We start from the raw sequence: 13,526 nt of genomic DNA, 5'->3' as shown, positions 1-13,526 counted from the left end.
GTTCTAGTTTCATTCTTTTACAGGTGGTTGACCAGTTTTTCTAGCACCACTTGTTAAAGAGATGTCTTTTCTCCATTGTATATTCTTGCCTCCTTTGTCAAAGATAAGGTGTCCATAGGTGCGTGGATTTATCTCTGGGCTTTCTATTTTGTTCCATTGATCTATATTTCTGTCCTTGTGCCAGTAACATTCTGTCTTGATGACTGTAGCTTTGTAGTATAGTCTGAAGTCAGGCAGGTTGATTCCTCCAGTTTCTTTCTTCTTTCTCAAGACTGCTTTGGCTATTCGAGGTTTTTTGTATTTCCATACAAATTTTTGAAATTATTTGCTCTAGTTCTGTGAAAAATACTGTTGGTAGCTTGATAGGGATTGCACTGAATCTATAGATTGCTTTGGAGTATCTATAGATACTCATTTTCACTATATTGATTCTTCTGATCCACGAACATGGTATATTTTCCATCTATTTGTGTCATCTTTGATTTCTTTCATCAGTGTTTTAGTTTTCTATATATAAGTCTTTTGTTTCTTTAGGTAGATTTATTCCTAAGTATTTTATTCTTTTCATCATAATGGTGAATGGAATTGTTTCCTTAATTTCTGTCTGTTTTCTCATTGTTAGTGTATAGGAATGCAAGGGACTTGTGTGTACATTGATGTTATCCTGACATCTTGCTTCAGATATTTCATTTAGAGGAAAAAAGTAAAGTTCTAATGTGATAAATAAAATAGCTCCTTGATTAATAAACTTACAAATGAAGAGGCAGTGAGTCAAAATGAACACACTGGTAGAGATTTAAATTTCTTGTGATTTACCTGCAATACCAACATACAAAAATCTTAAACTGCCTCAAAACAATGATGTGGGTGACATGATTACAAGAGTCATCAGTTTAAAGATTGGTCTTTATACAAGAACATTTGACACTGCAGAGCTATATATATATCTATATGATAGAAACTTGATAGAGATGTTCTTATATATAACCACAATTCTTCAATTTCACATGAGTTTTCCAATAATGTAGTAAAGGTGAAAAAATATTTCTAAACTCTCAACAACACAGAGCAAGCTTCTATCAGCGCTGCTAGAGAAAAGATTAGACTTATTGTTCCCCTTCTGAAGAAAATGTCTTTACATAATTATTACATAAAGAAGAGACCACAGAGTTTTCAGTTAAACATGTAAGAGGAAAAAGTATTATGGGGTGAATTAGGCAGCTAATTAATAAATAATTAATACAATATTTTTATTATGAAAACCAGTATTGCAAAGAAAAGATAAGACTCCTGAAGCATCGAAGTCCTTCAAGGCCCGACACTGACTTTTGTGAATGCAGACTGGACCCCAGTACCTTCTTGGTCACTTAATGCAAGTATCTGCTGGTGACTCAGTTTCAACTTGCTGACTCCCAGCTTACGCCATTTATCTTTACCCCTTTATGAAAACTGGATCATTTACTCATCTCTCAGTTTCCAGAAAAACAGGGCCTTTTAAGTTTTTTTTACACCATTTTTATTACAGGTATTGTACTGTTATAGTTTGAACATTAAAATATTTACCTTAAAAAGAATTCATCAAGTAGGTAAAAAAAAAATCCTAAGTTATTAAGTCTTCATTACCAATTTCCATTTTAAGGTAAAACTTGAAAATCAATTGATAGAATAAATGAATGAAAACATTTTAAAATGTTATAATTATTTGCAAATACATTCTTTGAAAATCAATAGTGATTTAATTAATCCCCCAATCCTGGGGTTTATGTGAAAATATTTGTTGAAAATATGTGTTGAACATTAACTATGCTATAAGGAACAAATAACACATTTTTTTCTTAAAAAAAAAATTTAGAGAGAAATGGACAAGTCCTTTTGCTCTAAATTGGACTGAGATTCTCAACCATAATTCAGACTGTGGGTTTGGAGAGTTTATCTGTATTCCCTAAAGTCATTTCCAAATACCTAATCTAGAAAAGCCACAGCTAACAAGTAAACATTAACAGTTAAACCCACGTGTAAAAACTATTAGGAAAACTCACAGAAGACTCTCCGTAGAGAGACTAGTGCTTCTAACTCAAATTTTCATGAAAATCAATGACTAAGATTGATTTCATATATCAGTAACAATTTACAGCACTTGGTTCCTCACACCCAAGGACACTGTTCTCAAGTTAAAATTATCTTCAGGAAACATTCAGCAGGTACTGGATTGTTGAGTGCCAACTGGGAATGCAACAGAAAATAAAAGAGGTGTGGGCTTCACTTTTCAGCAAGCTTACAGTCAAAGTGAATACTCACAGGGGAACAAATGATCTCAGTATGCACTATTTGCTGTTTAAAATAACTTCAAAAATACAACATCTCCTTCCTCAGTACCAACCTCTATATTATCAGGGGCTGCAACCTGCTAACTAAAGACAGCTGGTGTTGTTTCTCAATATCCCTTACAGATAAAGAAGGCTGAGGAGACTCAAGTAGACGTCATTTGACTTTCTGGGGAAGTTCTTTAGAGGATGTTTTACTTAGGTGATAGGTTCTCCTTTGTCTTTCTCATTTCCTGCTTCTTTTTATCTGTTACATGCACATGACGGCCGGCACTGCAGTGACCCTACTGGACCGTGACGCAGCTTTGGGGAAGGCAGAGAAGAAAGGTTAAGAGGAACACAGTAAATTGACAATATCATGGTCTTGCCATGTTGGCCTGGCACTGTTGACCCAGAGACTTCCATGTGAGAGAAACTACACCTCTATCTCATTTAACACTACACTATTTGCAGTCTGTAATTTTTGGCCAGCTGAAACTCCTCTTTTAAACAGATAAAAAAATTCATTTTTCTGGAGATGAAAGATCATATAAAGTAGAAATTTAAAAAAAGACAACAATCATCTATTAATATTTCCATGAATTTCCTAAGAAATGTCCTTGTATATGAAGAAACTTACATAAAACAACATCTTCTTGGACAGGTTTCTAGATACTTTCAACCTTGAATGACCACCGTTTCCATTCTTGGATGACTGAGCCCTGACCTTTATCTCTAAAAATTATTTCAGCTTCAGGATCACAGGTCCCTGTTACTTTCTTTTCTGAGTTCATCCTGTTCGACTTCTTCCACACCCAAGACCAACTTTGGACTGAGTCTCCAGCCCTTCTCCACCTAACAGGCTTCTCTCAGTTGTCTTTGCTGTTTCCCACAGTGATGAGTTTTACAGTTTCTGCCCTCTCTTCTTCAGAATTACTTCTCCCTTAATCATGGGAGGGTCTTAATCCCGTATTTTGAAGTGTTTGAACAGGTTCGTAGATCACTTTAAAGGAAAATAGGAGCTTTTCAACATGGAGGGAAGACAGCCCTTTAGATAAGAATTTCGGTTGGCCTTCTGAATTTTAGAAATGACGTCATTTATCATACCATCGTCTTGCTCACGGCTGCCATCTTCCTCACCACCACCTTCCTCACCGTCTTCCTCGCGACTGCCTTTTCCCCACTCTCCTCTCTGCCACTTTCTAAATTACCACCACATCCTCACCACCAACCCTCCAGAGAAGTCGAGGTCACAAGAAGTAGTGCCGGTCACCATCGGCTCATTTAACATCCACAAGAACTCAGTGAGGCGGGCTTTATGGTCAGCCCCACTAACAGATGACAAAATGAGAACGTGGATGGTGGACGTGCTGTGATCACATGGCTTATAGGTGGGCTTTGAATCCCTTTCTGGTCTAGAGCTCACCCCATCACATCTCTTTCACTGCCTCTAGTGTTCTGGCGTCCACAGCGTATGAACCCCCCACTCAATGACAAAGAACAGCAGCCTTCCTGGAACACGCTAGATAATTTAGTTGTGAATTGGATTTGCCCAGCATTGGCAAAGACTCTTTTGGACATCTAACATCTAAGAGAGAGAATGTGAAGTACTAGCTTCCCATTTTTCTCGTTTTGTTACTTTTATCTCCATACAAGTTGTGATGTCAGCTCTGCCCGTGCGAATCTCAAGCTCATCATCCAAAGTCCATTTGAAGAGAGTTCTGTGCGTTTGACAATATTCACAGGTGAATACATTATGCTACTCAAGGTCTCTTACTTTACTTCAGATCTATGTTAAATCTTTCCTTAAATTCAGTGGTATTAACAACAATATCAACAACAAGACCCTCTCACAGTATTTAGCCCATAGCTAGGAACACAAGCTGAGCTCAATTCAGCCTCCACTGATATAACTAATTAACATCACCCTTTTGGTAACATGGATAGGTTTTCTTATTTCAGATTGGGGTTATCCAATTTCTAGTGTCATTACTATGTCTATACTGACCATTTCACAGTGCCTTGAGTTATTCTTTTTAAAGAGGTTCCTGAGAAATTTTACAGATCAACCAATATCTCCCATTGAATATCTTAGGAACACCAGCTCAATGAGACATGATGAGGTGGTCCAGGAAAAATTATCCCCAGGCCAAATGAGCCTGAGAAAGCTTACAGACCATACCTACCCCTTGGAGAAACACAAAGCATTGTAAAGGTGCCCAGAAGCCCTGTAGTAAAAGAAACCCTGCATACCATTCCTCTCAGTGCTCTCCAGATTTCTCTGACCCTGAAATCTCCCTCCACCTCCCCCTCTACAATGATACAACTTGTGGAACGAATTTCTTGGAGCATAGTTTGAGAAACATGGGAATAATATGCAATCTATATTAGCAGTTACAGAAGCAGTGTTGTGGGAGCGATAGAATGGGCCACATCAGCTATGTGGACTTTGCTGTTTTGAGGTTAGACCCCTGAGTGTCCAAGATGCCACTGGTCGAGGGGGAGATTTCCACCTCCTGGATGAGTCAGGCGGAGCTGCTGATGTGCAGAGGTCACTGGGGAGCCAGGGGGCTGGGAAGGGTCATTGGGGGTGGCCCTGGGACACGTGAGAGAGGGGTGCACAGTTGCCAGTCCAGATCTGGGTCTCTTCTCTGAGTGCCTGGGAGGGGAGGAAACATCAATAGCGGGCAAGGAAGTGCAGTGTTGGGGCTGAGAGCATGGTTCACAGGGCGTGGTGCTCACATCCCACTTCTGCTACATGTTCTGCCCAAGACCTTGGAGACCCAGATTCTCTGAGCTTTGAATAAGCTCTCTGATTGCTTAAAAAATGTGGCTCATGAAGCCAACCTCAAACAACCAATTGAGGCAATGGATCACAGGTGGAGAGCCCTGAGGTGGTGGTGGTGGATATACAGGGAAGGTTTGGCAAACGGGGGGCTGCCATGACTGATTTTATGCTCTTGGTCAGTAAGAGGGGTGTTAAGTCCTTGGCTCTGGTCCTGACCCCCAAAGAAACTAAGACCGTCACATTGCCTTCAGAGGTATGGTGCCAATGACTTCTTAGTCTGGACACATACTCAGCAGCTGTATCCGGTCTTGCATACTCAGCCTGTCCCCAAACACTATTCCGTTGGAATAGATGGGAAACAACAACCACGATCCACGATCATAAAAGCACAGGAGCTGCAAATAAATAACGGCTCTCCCAGACAAGCTAACTTGGTTGTTATTTATAAGCTCCTGGGCCGCCCAGTTATTGCCAAGAAAATCTGCTTTACCTTCTTGCTGCTGTTCCGTCTGGCCCCTCAATCTGTACTTGCTGAAAAAATAGTTATTGTTATGCTAAAACCACAATAGGACTCGCATAATTCAGCACTAAATAACACCGATAAAACTATGAAAGTGGCACTTTGGCATTAAAAGTTATTTTCTTATGGACTTTAACAAGATTCAATGCTTTTGAATCATAATGCTCTGGTATTTGCCACTTAAAAAAAAAAAAAGATAAAAATGTAGAAAACTATTCTGGCAAAACACCATCTTCTCTCCACAAAGGAGAGCTTTGATGTTGCAAACAGGGAGCCAGCAGGGCTGTGGTTCACGGAATCAATGTTAATCAGCAATCACAGCCATGACCGCGAGGGGTGCTCAGCAGGGGTTTACCTCTTTCTTGGTGAACTTTGGTGAGTGATCATTTTTGTCATCGATCATGATTGTCGCTGTGGCCGTGCCTGTTAATCCAACATCCAGTCCTGCCATATCTTGAGCCTCAATGATCAGTTCATACTTGGGATTTTCCAGCGTCTACGAGGCAAAAACACAACAGAGAGGATGGCATTTAGACTGGAGTCGCTGCTCGGGACAGGTTTGCGGCCTGTGCTCAGCTGGCGTGGTGTGCCCCTCCCTCAGGGCAGGCACCTGGAAGGGCACCCCACCTTGGGCAGCAGTCTCAGCTGTGGAGGACAGATGTACCTTTGGAGTCTCTCTCAGCAGGACAGTCCTTATGCATGGACTAGAGTTGGCTGTGGGGATGGAATCTATTTTCTGTCCTTGTTTAAGGGGGCATGTGATATATTCCAGAATGTTCCAAGTCCAGGGTTCGGGTACACATTGCACATTTGATGTTTATATCCATTATATGTCATTTCACAGTGGCCTCATAGGACTGATCTGGAAATGAGGCTAAGTCTGATGATGAGATTAGGGCAAAGATAACAGCCTTAGGAAGTGAACAATCTGGACCAGGCATCAGATTACTCTGCTTTTCAGAAACCAGTGTCAGTCTTTTCAATGAGCATGTTAAGTTGCATTTATTGTTCCCATTTTACAAGTGAGAAAGCACCAACTGAGGTTTAGAGTCGTTTATACTGCACTTCCTTCATGCCACTGTGAGTTGTTTTAGTCTTTTATGTCATGTGAAATTTGAAAGATGTTTTTTAATCCAGTCGAGATCTGATAAATTTAACACAAAAGCAATACCACACTGCTATCCCTCAATACATATATTTTTCATTTGAATATTTGACAGATATTTTGCTATCATGTTTAAACACTCTCAGTTGATTCAGGGCTCAGTGGGGAGTTGGGTGTGATCAGCTCCAATAGGAAGAGTGCCTGAGATATGGGACTATGCTGGCTCCTGACTGCAACTCTCCCCTGGATTCTGTAACACACCCTGGGGTTTATTCAGGAGGTTCTTCTTGGCTCTGAAGTCAGCCAGAATCGATTCTGGAGTTGCTTGCAATTAAAGGAAACTGTGGTGAAGACAGTTTTACTTGTTTACCCAATCCTATTTCTTTTGACTGCGGGGCGGCTTCCCAGGGGGTGCTAGTGGTAAAGAACCCGGCTGCCAATGCCAGAGATGTAAGACACTTGGGTTCGATCCCTGAGTCAGAAAGATCCCCTGGAGAAGGAAATGGAAACCCACTCCAGTATTTTTGCCTGGAGAATCCCACGGACAGACAAGCCTGGTGGGCTATGGTCCACAGGGTTGCAATGAATAAGACAAGATTGAAGAGACTTAGCACGCATGTGCAGCTGGACCTTACGAACTGTGTGACCGATTCTGGCCAATGGAATGTGGGCAGAAGAGATGGACTAATCTGGCCCCTAAAGCGCCCGCATAATCCTCTGCGTTTTCTATTCCCCAGAAGGAAGAAGCCCGGATCTCCACGTGACTGTGCCACAGAGACCCTTCACTGACACGCTGTAGGCTGGAATGTGAACAAGAGACAAGCCTTTGCTCAGGGTTAAGGGCAGTTTATCACAGTGCTTGTCCTCCCCTGACTAACTTGAAGGCTATGTTTCCCATTTGGCCTTATTTTGATGCCCATTTACCATCTCCCCAAGTGGATGACAAAGTTTTCAAGGGCAAGGACCATGCCTTTGACCCCGACACCCAGGCGGTACGCAACACACAAGCTGGCCAACTCACTTTCATTATTGATAATGATGATATACTACTGTTTCCCTGAACTAAATTATATCTCAAAGGTCTGAGCATATCCAAACTAGAGCCATTTACTCTCAGGGAATGGCTCATCCTTTGGGGAACTCTAGCTCAAGGAGATAGGATTTTATTTGGACCAAGAGAAGCACTGTGTCAAAACTGGGAGAATTAAATTGGCTGCTTTGATTTTATTTTAAGCTATCTGATCTGTAAGACATATTTGAGAGGCAAGCTGCTCTCCTGGTTTGAATTCTGCAGTCATGCATTTCTATTGCATTTGCCATCTTCTCCTGGGTGTTGATTCGCTACCAGTTAATATATATCCTAGAAACAAAAGGAAGATGGTGTGTCTGCAAGAAAAAGCCTCGGGTGTATCTCCACAGCCATGGGCTGAGTTCACCAATCACACTGATTTGAAAACCAAACATTTTATCTTGGGAAAAAAAAAAAGAATCAAACTGTGTCATTAAATATGGCATATAATCAATCACTAGACCCTTGATGTTTTATACAGCTACCTTGACTGCCATACGAGTAAGCATTTAATGGAACATTTATCACTAATAACAAGCATAATGGTAGCTGTGGGGGAAAATCAACGAGGAAATGTTACACGGAGGAAGGATTGGCCATTAACCCACCCGGTGCCCCCTCCTTCTCTTGCTTCAACTTGAGCCGCCCTCTGCACCTCCTTTCATACTTTGTCCAGACTGGATTTTCTTCTACTATACCCTACTTTTTCTTACTTTTGACCTTTCTTCCCCCTCTTTCTCCTCTCGGTGAATTCATGCTCATTTTCGATGGTCATTCTTCATTGCATTGATGTTCCATGAAGGCAGGGATCTCATTGCATAATGGGGAGCTATCACTTAGGGAGGAACAGTCGGCATTTGGCCATTGACTGTTACCTTGGCTCCACCTCTTAGAAGCTGAGTGGACCTGGTCAAGTTGCTTATGTCCTTCTTGTCTGAGTTTCCTCACCTGTTCAAACGGGGAGAATAATAAGACTTCTAGGATAAATGAGGATGAAAACAGGTAACGTAAAGTGCCGAGCATGGAGCCTGGAGTGTGTACGTGGATGCTGTTATTATGTAGTAGAATCTTTGGAAAGTCTTCTAAGGATGTGGCAAGAAGCTGAGGGAGGCCTACAAGACCAGCTAGAAGGAATGGAGGGCTGCCAACAAGCACTGCATGGGCCTGGAGTGGATCTTTCCTCAGGCATACCCGATGAGACTGAAATTCTGGGCTAATACGTGGATGGCTGCTTTGTGAGAGTCCAGAAAGCAGAAGACACAGCTAAGCCACATCCAGACTCCTGAACACAGAAACTGGGAGATAGTAAGTATCTATTGTTTTAAGTTACTACATTTTGGAGTAATTTGTTATGCTGAAATAAATAACAGTTTTTCTCCAGCAGTAGGAAATCAAGCCTGAATATACATTGGAAGGACTGATGCTGAAGCTAAGCTCCAATACTTTGGCCACCTGATGTGAAGAGCTGACTCACTGGAAAATATTCTGATATTGGGAAAAATTGAAGGCAGGAGGAGAAGGGGATGAGGGAGGATGAGATGGTTGGATATTATCACTGACTCAATGGACATGAGTTTGAGCAAACTCTGGGAGATGGTGAAGGACAGGGAAGCCTGGTGTGCTGCAGTCCATTGGGTTACAAAGAGTTGGACACAACTTAGCGACTGAACAATAACAAAAATCAGAATCTGTAATATTCTTATTTATTGATTACTTGTTTATTGGCTATGTTGACTCTGATCACTTGAGTTCCGTGAGGCAGGGACCTTGGCTTATTTAAAGTTTTATCTCCCAGCTGCTAATTCAGTGCCTGGAACATTGTGGTTGTGTACTAATTAATCAATTATAGTTGCATTTTTATAAAACAATGAATTACAAAGAGTGGTGTGCCTGTAAAAGTTTAGCAGCATGTGCTCCTGACTTGCAGCTTTTACACAGTAGACTTTCGTTTTGGTGGTTTAAATACTCTTAACCATGACTGCTTTCAAGCTACCAACATGACGTCATTGAGTGCATAGCTGGAAAGTGAAATACACAATAGGTTCCTATGAGCTGGTAAGACTTGGTTCCAGCTTATAAACGGTGCTTGAAGGGTCAAGGAAATCTGTAGGAGTCTTTTTCAATAGATCCCTTTGCTGTCTAACATTAAAGGTATTGTTAATGAGAAATATTAACATGAGATTTATAGCAAGGATATAGTGTAGTTCATTAACTTATTTACTCATTGGTTTTGCCCGGAGAAGCTGAGCAAAGCAAGACTCCTTGCAGTATGGCACCTGAACAGAGACTGCATTCTTCTCCAGGTTAGCTGCACCTGACACCTGGTCTATAAATACTGCAAACAGATGGCTGAGTGCATTATATGGAGCAGAATGAGTTGCTGTCTGTCTGGGGTTTGATTTACCCACTATGGCCATGTAAGATGGGGGCCAGGTAGTCCATAAATCCGGCAGGACCATACATCCCTTTGTGAATGCTGCCCTCTTCTCACCGCAGGTGGGGAGGGACATTCTCCACCTTCCTAGCCAACAGGGTGAGTCGGGTTTGACTTGTGTTTGTCTTTAGCCGCCTTTCACCTTGTTGCTTGACGCTAATGTGAACATTCATGTACGTGGCTGTCACCTGCTGTTTTCTTGCCAGCTGGGGTCTGGTGGGTAGGGAGAAGGCAGAGCTCATTTCCCCAGATTTACTGGTTGCTGACAGAGCCAGCAGGGTGGGGAAGCAGCAGGGGACGTAAACACTGCCTCTTAGACACATGCAGCTGGAATAACCTAAGTGATTTCGGGTTGAGGGACACCAAAATCAAATAAAACATTTCCAGGTGAAGTGGACCTCTTCTGATGTTACTGATGAGTTACGGTAAATAAAATGCTAAAGGCATTCATAAGATACCTGGAAAATCACCCCCTTCAGACTCACGGCAGCAAATATTTGACATTCAAGTTGATCCACAGAAACATTTATATAATGTCTACTAGGTTCCAATAACTGGTGAATGATGATACAGACCCTGCTTTCAGTGCATTTTTAGATAAATAAACAAAAAGCAAGTATGTCAGTATGATGAGATAAGTGTTATGGAAGTGTAGCAATTAAGGTCTGTGAGAAGGGAGCCAGGATGTGGGGTGCTCAGAAAGGCTGTATGAAGGTTATTTAATTTACCAAATATTTATTAAGTACTTGGAGACGGAAATGGCAACCCACTCCAGTACTCTTGCCTGGAAAATTCCATGAATGGAGGAGTCTGGTAAGCTACAGTCCATGGGGTTGCAAAGAGTCGGACATGACTGAGCGACTTCTCTTTCTCTTTCTATTAAATACTGAGCACACATTAGGCACTGTGCTAGAGAGTAGCAACAAGTAAAGGGAGACAAATCTGGTGCTAGGAAATTCCGAGGTGATGTCAGTAGATTTCAGGAGAATGAGATGGGAATAGGAAGAGAGCTGTGGTTATTGCAAAGGAAAGGCCACTTAGTCCAGACACCAGTGGGGAGGAAGGGACGGACCTGAAGAGGAGAGTCTCCTACTGTGGGATTAGGAATGGGGTCATGACGTGGAAGTGAATTTCTGTGGAAGAAGATGAGAGACTATTAATCCTAAAACACTCTTAAATTCAACCATTTAATAAGGATTGAAGGCTGATTCTGAATCTGTTCAGGACACCCTGGGAACAAGAAGTATAAAGTATATTCTCTACTTTCAAGGAACCCACAGCTTGGTTGAAGGTAAAACATGCGAACTAGCTCCACAAGGCAACAGGCAGGGTGTGCGGAATGTGTGGTCTGAGGTTCAGATGTGAACGTTGCAGCTGGGAGGGGTACTGTGGTTTTTACATGGCTTCAGGTCAATGCAGGCTGGAGCTGGGCTTTGAAGGAGGCTGTGAGGGCCGAGAATTCAGAGAGGGAAGAGGACCTTGAGAAGCAGCATGGAGGTCCAGCTAACACAGGGCCACTGGCGTGGCTGGAGTCAAGGTCTGTGATGCAAAGAGACATGAACTATTGTTTCTTGAAAGGATCTCAGACATCACCTGGTCTATCCCACCTTCAAGGAACTCCCAGCCTGAGGGAACAGAGTTTGGGAATGTCCAGAAACATACAGCTAGTTTGGGGTGGATCTGAGCATGTGCAAGTACAGACCCCTAAAAGTTGAAGTAAAAGAAAATATTATTAAAGTGTTCTTTCTCTATGGTTTTTATATATTTTTCTGTTTACTATATTATATATATAGTATTCTCTCTCTCTCTCTCTCTCTATATATATATATATATATACATACACACATACAGTGTTCACTATATTAGCCTGTTTTTTCTAACCTTTTAGTCCTGAATTGCCATGGCAACATTATGCCTGGCACGTCATAGGTGCTTAAGAGAGACTGTCTCCGTTGGTTCTTCTGGAACTTGCTTTGCTTGTATCAGAAGCTCCTGGGGGCTGCATTAAAACACAGATTTTCAGCCCACTTATGGTGCTTACAATTCAGGAGGTCTAGATTGGGGCCCAAGGATGTGCCTTTCCAGAAAGCTTCTAGGAAATGCTGCTGCTGCTGACCTGAGGTCCACGCTTAGATTAGCATCGTTCTGAATGAACACCTGATGAAATGCAGGTCAACATGTACCCTTATTTCAACTTAAAACTCACTTGTTTATGATGTAACTTAAACAAAAGATATAAACTGAAGTTTCTTTCTCTCTGCAAAATTTTCCTTTTTTTTCCCTTTCTAGGAAAAAATGTGCTCCACGTGAGACACTAAACAGCACCATGGTTGCTCCTCGAGCCTGCTTTGTCTTCCAGAGAAGGCGATAGAGCAGCAGAAGGAGAGAGACAGAGGTTTGAAGAGGCAGGTGGCATGCTGCTGGACTTACAGATGGAGAGATGGAGGAGGGGGCCATGGGCTAAGGAATGCAGGGGCCTTCAGAAGGTGGGAGAGGCAAGGTGATACATTTTTACCCAGAGCTCCCGGAAGGAATCAGGGCCTCCGACACCTTAATTTCACCCCAGTGAAACTCACTTTGGACTTTCAACTTCCAGAACTGTGAGATAATAAATGTGTGCTGTTTGAGCCACAGACTTTGTGGTCTTGCTACGGCAGCCACAGGGAATGGATGTGGCTTCTCTGAGGTTGCTTGTCAGGCATCCTGGGGAGCTGAGGTGCTGCCTCCCACCCCACCCTGTGGTGCTTGTTGTCGCCAGCTGCCACCTTCATTTCACTCCCAGCTGCCCCCTTCCTCAGGACTGCCCACCTTCCCAGAATAGCATTCGCTATCTTTCCTCTGGGAAATATTTCCATTTCAGTCCTTTGAAGTGTAATGTCAACCAGACCTTTCCTACAAAGTCTGTCTAGTAGGAAGAGGAGATGAATTTCCTCCCATCTGCAAAGGGGTAAATACTGGGTCAGTTTATTGGAGAACCTTCTCTTCAAAGTATATGGTTTTCAGTATGTCAGTTATTTACTGAGAATTCATGACAGCCCTCAATGGAGGCAAGGACCCTGCCTCTAACTTACTCCTGTCCTGCTGGGGACAACATCTGGCCCTCTGAGACACACAGGTTCCAGGACACTGCCTTTGTGTGGCCACTGGGTTATACTGCTTGAAAATAAACTGAGCTAATTGTAACCACTATGGGGAAAAGTCACACAGCCAGCCCAGTGTCTAGCACTCTCTGTTAATATATGATGGATGAGTAAATCAAAGGGTGGTGATGTGGACTGCCACTCAGAAAGCGTGGCTTCAGGGATGC

At 42.4% G+C, this 13,526-nt stretch overlaps 1 protein-coding gene across 4 annotated transcripts in view; it reads right to left on the bottom strand.

The window, feature by feature from the left end:
* Nucleotides 1-13,526, bottom strand: part of CDH13 (cadherin 13) — a 1,017,465-nt gene that overhangs the window by 136,625 nt on the left and 867,314 nt on the right. For all 4 annotated transcript variants that reach the window (XM_055551337.1, XM_055551339.1, XM_055551336.1 and 1 more), the window contains one exon: nt 5,967-6,107. In XM_055551337.1, the coding sequence (XP_055407312.1) occupies nt 5,967-6,107 (141 nt within the window). The remainder of the gene's footprint in view (nt 1-5,966; nt 6,108-13,526) is intronic.

The sequence above is a fragment of the Bubalus kerabau genome, chromosome 17, assembly GCF_029407905.1.
Source record: "Bubalus kerabau isolate K-KA32 ecotype Philippines breed swamp buffalo chromosome 17, PCC_UOA_SB_1v2, whole genome shotgun sequence".
Lineage (NCBI taxonomy): Eukaryota > Metazoa > Chordata > Mammalia > Artiodactyla > Bovidae > Bubalus > Bubalus kerabau.
This window is presented reverse-complemented; position numbering and strand designations above follow the sequence as displayed.